Source organism: Corapipo altera, unplaced genomic scaffold, assembly GCF_003945725.1.
Source record: "Corapipo altera isolate COAL_440 unplaced genomic scaffold, ASM394572v1 104, whole genome shotgun sequence".
Taxonomy (NCBI): Eukaryota; Metazoa; Chordata; class Aves; order Passeriformes; family Pipridae; genus Corapipo; species Corapipo altera.
In genome coordinates this window covers 6,652,903-6,661,840 of record NW_020884920.1, presented here as the reverse complement: position 1 = coordinate 6,661,840, position 8,938 = coordinate 6,652,903, and the positions used below count along the sequence as shown (strand labels likewise).

Sequence of the window (8,938 nt, the reverse complement as noted above, 5' to 3'; positions counted from 1 at the left end):
CCCCCCGCCCCTCGCCGCGCCGCGCCGCGGAGGATGCTCGGGCCGTGAGCCCGCAGCCGGCAGCCCCGGCGCGGCGCAGCCATGGGCAAGGACCAGGAGCTGGTGCAGGCGGTGAAGGCGGAGGACATCGCGGCCGTGCAGAAGCTGCTGCAGAGGCCCAAGCCCGGCAAAGCCAGTGAGTGCGGCGACGGCGGCGGGGCCGGGCGGGGGGCGGCGGCGGGAGGGGACCCGGGGGGGGACACACACGGACACCGGCGTCGCAACAGCAGGCGCGGCGGCTCGGGGCCGCATCCCAGCGCTGCTCCCGGGGCCCGGCCGCGTTACCGCCCTGCCCGCCCCGGAGCATCCCCGGCCCCGGAGCATCCCCGGCCCTTCCCCGGCTGCGGCGCGTCGCAGGCGGGCGGGGGCCGTGGACGTGCCGGGGACCCCCGGTGGCGCCCCGGGAGGGGCGGGGAGAGGGCTGCCCGGTGAGGGTCTGAGCATCCCGGCGGGGCTCGGAACATCCTCGGGCGCTGCGCGAGTGCTGGGCGCTGCACAGGGTCCCCCGCCGGTCCCGGGGTAGCTCCCGGTGCGGCCGGTTCCCAGTCGGGCGGCCCTTGCCCCGCGGCCGGGACCAACTCCCGACCCCCGGGAGCCGGGCCCGGTGCCCCCAGGATGTTTGGCCTGGGCAGGGGCTGCGGCCGGGCGGCGCCGGGCACATCTGCGTGTGCGTGGAACGAGTGTGCCCGGCCCGCGCGTGTGAGCCCCGGGGCTCAGCGCCCGCACACCTCTGCGTGTGTCCGCGCTGCCGCGGGTGCGTGTGCGGCTGTGTTTGGGTGCGTGGGGTGTTTGCGTGGCGGTGTGTACCCTGGCATCTGTGTGTTTGGCTGGGCTGTTGGTGCCTCTCGGTGTGGGGGTGTTTGGATGTCGCTCCGCGGGTATCTCCCGGTGCGTCCCTGCGGCTGGCTGTGCACGGCTCCCCGTGTGTGCACCGAGTGTGCGTGGCCAGGTGTGAGGCTGCGGGGGCGTGCGTGTGGCTGTACGTGTGTGTCTCCGGCTGTACGTGTGTAGCTCCATGAGTATCTACTCGCTGTAGGATATAACTGCTCTGTCGAGGCGTTCCGCCCCAGAGTGAATAATTCATGGTGCTGATGCAGCCGCAGGTTTCAGGCCTGGTGCATGGGATGAACTGGGGGGCTGGGGACTGTCACTGGGTATGGACAGGGACCTCGTGTGGCATCAGGTCACTGGACACACAGTCCCTTCCTGGCTGCACCCAGTGTCCCTCCCTCCAGGGCCAAGTGCTCCCCGAATGCTGTTTTCCTGGAATTGTGCAAGGCTGGTGTGGTGTCCCCCATCCCTGGTCATGCAGGGGTGTTCCTGGCCAAGCAGGGCCAGTGTAGTGTCCCCTGTGCCCTGGTGCTGGGCAGGCATCCCTCATGTCCCTGCTCTGGTGTGGCATCCCCCATGTCCATAGTACCACTTGGGGCCAGTGTGTGTTTCCTTGTGCCATGCAGGGCCAACATGGTATCCCCCCATGTCCTGGTGCTGTGCAGGCCTGACATGGTGTTCCCTAGGGCCCAGTGCCATCATTGCTGTCATTGCTGAGGGACTGTACAGGACAAGAAGAGCCTCCAGCTCAGAGTCCCCTTCATTCTAACCTGCTCCAGGTGCTGCCACTGCAGTGGCCTCTCGGAGTGACATGTGGGGATGGGGACAACACTTGGTCTGTGCCCAGCACTGTCCCCCACACACCCCTCTTCAGTCCCTGCTGGCAAAAGCCAGAGGTGCCAGAGTGCCACCACCTCCTTCTGCATCCCTCTCCTTCCCTGTGCTCTGCTGCATCTCCCACTGCTGAGCCCTCCAGGTGCCACGTGGATTGGCCACGGGGGGCCAGTGGTGCTCCCCATGTCAGGATCGCAGGGTAGGGACAAGGGACACCCAGTGAAGCTGAGCCTGGTATTGGGCAGATTCCCACTGTAGGCCTGGATGCTTGCCCCATTCCCTGGCTGGGCTGTCCATCTCCAGCTCTGCTGAGCCCTCCAGAGCCAGTGCTGGGCTGCTCTGGTGCCATTTCCCCCTGGACCTGGCTCTCTTGCCTGGCAGAGGGTGCCACGCGTATGTCACAGGTGCTGTGCTCCCGGCCTGGGGTGCATGAGCACCTCTGACCATGGCAGTGAGGTCGGAGGAGCGGTATGAGGAGAGGAACAGCACTGAGCAGAGCTGTCCCCATGCCGTGGCGGCCCCGTGTCCCCTCCAAGTTCCAGTCCCACACATGCCTGTGGTGCTCCCCGCGCTGTGCGGCACCAGGAAGATTTGTAACTTAGCTCTGTTATCTGGATAATATCCTATTCATGTGGGGTTTAATAAATGAGATTTTAAAAATCCTTGCGTGAATTAGCGCGGGTTGCCATGGCGACATGGGGCCCGGTGTGGTGTGTGGAGTGCGGGGCCGGGGCCCGGGCCGGCCGCAGCGAGCACCGCGCCTGCTTCCCGGGCATCCATAATTGATGAGGTTGTCTGAAAGTTGCGCAAATCAGATGCAGGGATTTGGCAGCAAACTGTTTCCCTCCCTGTCCCCTCCTTCCCGGTGCTACCTCGAAGAATTGTAGTGACTTGGCGTTTTCCCCTTGGCTCCAGAACCGTGGGATGGGATGGGATGGGGCCCTGGGGTGTCTCCAGTAGCACCCATGCCCACTGTGCCACCCCTGTCCTGGGCACCCAGGGCTTTGGGCAGTGGGAGATGAGCCGTGCTGTGCCATGCAGGGGATCCACAGCTCCTCGGCCATGGAGGGTTGGAGTGAGCTGGTTCCTTCCCCGTGGGGCCAGTGCTGCCAGCGGCTCATCCTCTTTGGAAATGGCTTCTGTGTGGTGCTGCCAGTGCCGTGTGAGGGACCTCGAGTCGAGGGTTGGATCCTCTGTCCTGGCTTCTCCTCCCACTGGGCTAGGGGGCTTTGTAAAGCACTTCCACACGTGGCAGCTTCATGTGGCCAAGGAGACGTCCCAGCACGTGGCCCTGTGGTGCCAGGATAAGCATCCGGTGTGTCAGGGGCTGGCTGTGCGGGCGGAACACAGGGCTGTGTCCTGTGGGGATGTGCTGCCCACCCCATGCTTGGTCCTCAGGGCCATCCTGGTCCCCCAGGCTGCCATCAGGACCCATGTCCTCATGTGCTGTTGGAGCTCTGGGTACCTCGCTCTGGGACACCCGGGGATGGGCAAGCCAGGCTGACTGGCTGGGATTGGGAACTGGGCATGGAGCTCTGCAACCCTTGTGCCCTGCCATGCCAGGGTGACCCAGCCCAGGCTGGTCTCACTGCCCAGGGGTGCTGTGCTCCAGCCCGGGCAGCTCTCCGGGTACCCATTCCCATGCTGCCGCCTGTGCAGGGCTCTGCATCCTGCCCTGCATGTCACTGGCAGCACTGCTGGCATTTCAGGACTTAGCCCAGTCTGCCCTGGCCCTGCTGCCGTGTGCCAGGAGCAGGTCCTGGCCTGCTTGGGCAGGGACCTCAAAGCTCAGCAAAAACTCCCAGGCTCATCACCCTCTGGGGTGCTGCCGTCCCGTGGTGAGACATCCCGGGATGTGAGTGGAGCTGCAGTGGCTGAGTGGGATCATTGCTTCTCCAGCACTCCAGGATTCAGGGAGAGCGGGAAGCAGAGCCAGACCCTTTGGGAACATGGGCTTCTGGGCAGGGCCTCAACCAGCTGCCTCCTGCCCTCCAGTGCGTCCTCTTGCACGATGGCCAGTTAATTCTGGGGTTTTTTGCCTGCATTTGATTGCATTAATAATCTCCTCTGATAACAGTATTTAATAAAACCAGGCTAATATGGCGCAGTTAGGAAATGTCTTTGACATTTTACAATTCAATTTCTATGCAGTAAAAGGCAGGGCAGCTGCAAATCCAATTGTGGTGCAGTGCCCAGGGCGTGTGTGGCCGGCAGCCACTGGAGCTGCCCAGTTCCCCCTCAGCCCTCTGGGAGAGCAGGAGCCTTTCCTGGGAGGCAGCCACCCCGATGGCTCCCCTCTGCCTCTCCCTGGTCACAGGCACTGGGCAGACCCTCCTTGCTGACAGAGAAGCCTGGGTAGAGGGGAGCAGACGGTGCTCACCCATGTGCCAGAGCCCCTGGATGCTGCCAGCCTCTGGAGCCATCAGTGCTGGGCAGGACGTCTGGAGTTGAGAGGAAGGGGCTGTAGGACCAGATCCTGTGGCACCTTGGCCAAAAGGGTGCTGGGCCCCCATGCATCCCCCGTCCTGTGGCCAGGAGCTGCTCCTATGCCTCCCCCGATCCCCTTGGGATGGATTAAGGGGTGGAATGCCAAGGGGGTGGGTTGGGATGCGGGTGATGCCAGCGTGGGGTGATGCTGGTGCCTCCCAGCCGTGCCCCAGGCACGGGGCTGTACTGTGAGTACCACTGGCAGGCAGGTTCCCGAGTCAGGGCCGAGCAGCTCCGGCTGCTGCCGTGCTCATCCACGTGTCAGCGGGTCCCTCATAAACTTCTTGGGGTTTCCAGCCCACGTGTGAAGCTTCACTCCCAGCAGGACTTGGCAGGCGGATGCGGGCTGGAGTGTGCCAAGTTTCCTTCCAGAGGGGCACTATTGCTCAGCCTGGGGTGACTTCTCCTTATTTTATATTTCTTGCCTCTCTCTGTGGCTGGGCTAAATTGTGGGTGCAAACCATCCTCTGCCACCCGCCCCCAGCACAACCCCCATGTCCATGCTGGCTGCCGGGTCCCTGCCCACCGGGAATGCTGCAGGGCACCCGGGACTGTTGGCCACAGCCACCGAGGAGCAGCAGAGTTGCAGGCCAGCAGCTCCATTCCCAGCTTCCTTACTGGCCTGGATTTTCTCTCAGCAGTCCCAAATTCACCTGGCTTGACACCAACCAGCCCTTTGCCAGCAGCGGGTGGCCCCTCGTGCTGGGGCTCTCCCACGGCCGCCGGCTCCGGCTCTTCCCCGCACCAGGACCTTGCTGCCAGTGCTGTGGGGTGCTGCTGTGGGGGACGTGGCAGGGCCAGGCTCCACCCAGGGGTAATGGTGCTGGCAGTGAGCAGGGCTGGGTGCTGTGGGTGCCCCTAGCCCTTCTCTGCAGCCATCCCCATCCGTGCCAGCCCATCGTGGTTTCCAGTAGCCAGGCTGGCGCTTGGCTGCTGTCCTCTGCTCTGCACTCCCTTTAACTCTTCCATCCCCTTCCTAGCTGCTGGGAATGGCTGCAATCAGTCCCCTTCCCATCTTGGTAGGCCTGGGTGCCCCCAGCCCCTTCCCATTCCCCATGTGTCTGCACCAGCCACAGCAGCAGTGCCCATGGATAGCAGCTCTGTGGTGCTGTGCCAGGGCACTGGGTGTTCCAAAGCAGTGGTGAGTCCTCAGGGAATGTATTCCTCAGGCACATGGCAGGCAGGAGCTGTGACATTGCTGGCAGGGTGAGCAGTGGAGGGGAATGCCCAGCTCTGGCTGATGCCTGAGGTTGTGTTTGCCATGGTGCTCTCTTCTGCCCTGGTGCCGCTGAGAGAGCGGTGTGTGCTGGGAATGGTGCTCAGACGCTGTTGGGAGAGTGTTGGAGAACAAATTTGCTGATATTTAATGACAGGTGCTGTTATTGTCAGGCTCCTATGGGCAAGGGAGAGGCATTGGGAAGCAAAACTCAGGAGGGCCTGCACGGGCACTGTTGCTGTCACCGCTTTGTGTCCCATCCACAGCCAAGTGTGCTGTGAGGACGGGCCATGCTAGGGACATCATCAAGCCAGCGTGCAGTGCTGATGTCACCTCTGCCCTGGGTTACCATCCTGTCCCGCAGCTGGGGCACGTAGGACTCGCCCTCCTATTTCCCCTCTCCCCAAAAGAACATGGCCAGCACAGCCCACCTGGCGCAGGAGCGATGCCGCCGGTGACCCGGCTCCTTGTGCCAGGCTGAGAAGGATCTTTAAGCTCTAATGAAATGTTAATAGTATTTTCCAACTCAATACGGGAGCAGAAAATGAGGTGTTTAATGCTGGGCTCTGCAGCGACAGGAGCAATCAGCCTGAGAAATGGGAAGCTGGGATGCAGTGCCGGCCTCAGCTCGGCCTGACAGCCCCGTGCTGCCGGGACCACTCCGGTGATGGATGGGTTCCAGTGCCGGCACAAGCCATCCGGTGGGGAAGCACGGTGCCGGGAGGGCGTGGGAGAGCGTCTGGCTGGGAGTGCCAGCTCTGCCTGGGTCTCCTTGGGTCTCCCCACCAAGGTCACTGCTGGCCGCCTGGAGAGCACCGAGCAGATGGAGGCAGCAGTGGGGCCGGGGTGCCCCGGGGTGCAGTGGGACACGGGCCCCCAGCGCTGTGCCCTGCCACGGCCTGTGTCAGCTGGAGACAGAGTTGGCTGGAGATGGTGCCCGCAGCCACCACAGGCACGGCCGAGCTCTGCTTCTCCGAGCACCAGCGGCCAGGTGCTCTGCTGGTTTGCCTGCGTGTGCCCCGCTGCATCCACGTCCTCCCGTGCATCCATGTGCACGTGTGTGCCCGTGTGAATGTGTGCATCCATGTGCACACATGTACCCGTGTGAATGTGTGCATCCATGTGCACACATGTACCCCTGTGAATGTGTGCATCCATGTGCACGCATCGGCCCCTCTGCATCCGTGTGCCGTGTGGCTCCGTGCACGCGTGTGCGCCCTGTGCCCATGTGCCCCTGCCCCGTGCGTCCGTGTGCCCGCGGCCGCCTCCGCTGCCCGCGTCGGCCCTGCCTCCTCCCCGGCCTGGCGTGGGGCTGGCGCCGGGGACGGCCGGCCCGCGGCGGCGGCAGCCGGCTGATCCCTTCCAGATGTGGCTGCCGGAGCCCGGCTCCGCGCCGCCTCCTCGGGAGGCCCCCGCAGGTTGTCGGCCCGCGGCCGCCGGAGCCGCTGGATCAGACAAAGCGCGGCTGCCCGGCTCCTGCATTGCAGCTGGGCTGTTTACGGCAGGCACGCTCCTCGCAGCCCTGCGGCTCCGCAGCAGCTCCGCTCCAGCGTCTGCCCCGGCCGGTCCTGCGCTGCCCCTGCCAGCCCCCTTCTGGGGGACACTAGGGACACTGGGACGGGTGCTGAGAGCCCTGCGCCTCCCCTGCAGCGCTGCCAGCCCGCTGGGAGCGGTGTGAGGCCTCTGGCCGCGCTCCCGGTGCTCCTGGATGATGCGCGGCACCGCCTGGCCGCACATCCCCGCGCTGCCCACCCGCCCCGGCACAGACCGCGGCACCCCCGAGCCGCCAGCCCTGCAGAGCTGCCGTGGCCGTGCCCGTCCTGCCCGCGGGGGCCCGGGCACACCGCCGCGGTGCAGAGGGTGGGCACGGTGCACCCGCACACGTGGAGCCAGGCTGTTCCGTGCACGAGGACAAACGATGGCTCTAAAATAGACCCTCGGGCCTGTTTTGCCGGCGCGCAGTTGGGAGTTCAGAGCTGGTGCTGCGGCAGCGCCTGGTGCCCTGATGGATCTGGGCTGCCTGCACACACACACACACACATGTGCACACGTGTGCACGTGATCTGTGTGTGCCAGGAGCTCCTGCCAATCCCCAGCGCCGCTGGACTGCACTGGGTTCATGGGAGGCCAGTGATGAAGACTGTGCGTTAGTTAATGATGCTTTGAGATGCTCAAAGCTCCTGATCCCTCCCTGCAGCCAGCGAGGCCAGCATTGGTCCTCCCAGGGATCCCTGACGCTGCAGAGGGGGCAAGGATGGGGAGGAGATGGGGAGGATGAGGATGAGGCAGGGCAGGATGGTCTCTGCTCCCATGTCCCACAGGGGTGCGGTGCCAGACGTGCTGGGATGGATGGATGGGCAGACACAGGTGACAGTGGCCCTGAGCAACCATGTCCCGTCTCTGCCGTGCCAGCCTTGCCGTGGCAGCAGTGACTGCTTCCAGCCAGGGTGATTACTGAAAATTACCTGTTTGCCACAGGCTGGCAATTAGGGCTCCCTGGCAGCAACACCAACACGCATTTCTGCACAGACGAGGGTGGGCGTGCAGCTGGCACCAGGCACGACGGGCAGGTGGGACGCTCGGTGCTGGTCCCATGGAGCTGAGCACAACACCTCGTGTCCCACCTGTGGGGCAGAGCCAGCGCATCCCTGCGCTGCCCACACACCTGCCCATTCCTGTTGCCTCTTCCCCGCATCCCTGGATGCACAGTGCCGAGTCACCAGCAGCCACTGCTTGGCAGAGCCCCGTGGCTTTGTGTGGTACTCGGGGGGATGGGGGGAATGGGGCTGCCCCAAGGGAGTCCGGCTGGTGCAGCGTGGCTTGGGCAGGCTCTGTGGCACCACACAGCAAAGGTTGGGTGAGGATACATCTTGGGAATACAGGGAGAGCAGGGATCCTCACAGTAGCTGCTGGTGCACCGTGGAGTGCTGGGTCCCCTGACCCGCTCCAGCCCCAGTGGTTTGGTTCTGTCCTGGGTACATCCGTGTCCCCTGTCCCCGCCTGCCCTGGCAGCCCTCAAGAGCAGCCCCTCACCCTCCCTTGGGATCAAAAAGTTTCCTTTTTGTAAAAATAAAAGCATCACAGCGGAGTCCCCGCTGCCTCTTGAAAGCTGCATTTAAGCTGCTTCCTGTGGCCCCAGGGGACAGCCCTGTGCTGCCATGACTCAGGCTGCCAGAGCCCAGCCAGCCTCCAGTGCGGATTTCTCCTCTCCCTGGGGAAGGCTTCGCAAGGGCTGGGCATCCAGAGTGTCCGCAGGTGTGCTGGGCACAGGGCCAGCGTCCCCCAGGAGTGCCTTGGGATTTGGGGAATGGCTGGTGATGGGCAGCAGGGCACCCAGCTGTGGGTGTGCACTGCAATGTGCAGATGTGATAGACAGTTGTTATCCTGCTGTGTTGGGCACTGGGGTATCCGGTACTGATGGACAGTTGTTGTCTGGCTGTGATGGGCACTGGGGTGTCCAGAACTGATGAACAGTTGTTGTCTGGCTGTGATGGGCACTGGGGTGTCCAGTACTGATGGACAGTTGTTGTC

General features: G+C 64.1%; 1 protein-coding gene across 2 annotated transcripts in view; it reads left to right on the top strand.

Annotated features, from left to right (window-relative positions):
- The first annotated feature begins 6 nt into the window (after positions 1-6).
- The window catches only part of CASKIN1 (CASK interacting protein 1), a 30,287-nt gene continuing 21,355 nt past the window's right edge, over positions 7-8,938 (top strand). The window contains exon 1 of one of the 2 annotated variants that reach the window (XM_027656669.1): positions 7-175. In XM_027656669.1, coding sequence (XP_027512470.1) covers positions 82-175 — 94 coding nt within the window. In that variant the 5' untranslated portion in view covers positions 7-81. The remainder of the gene's footprint in view (positions 176-8,938) is intronic. The other variant, XM_027656670.1, reaches the window with a different exon arrangement.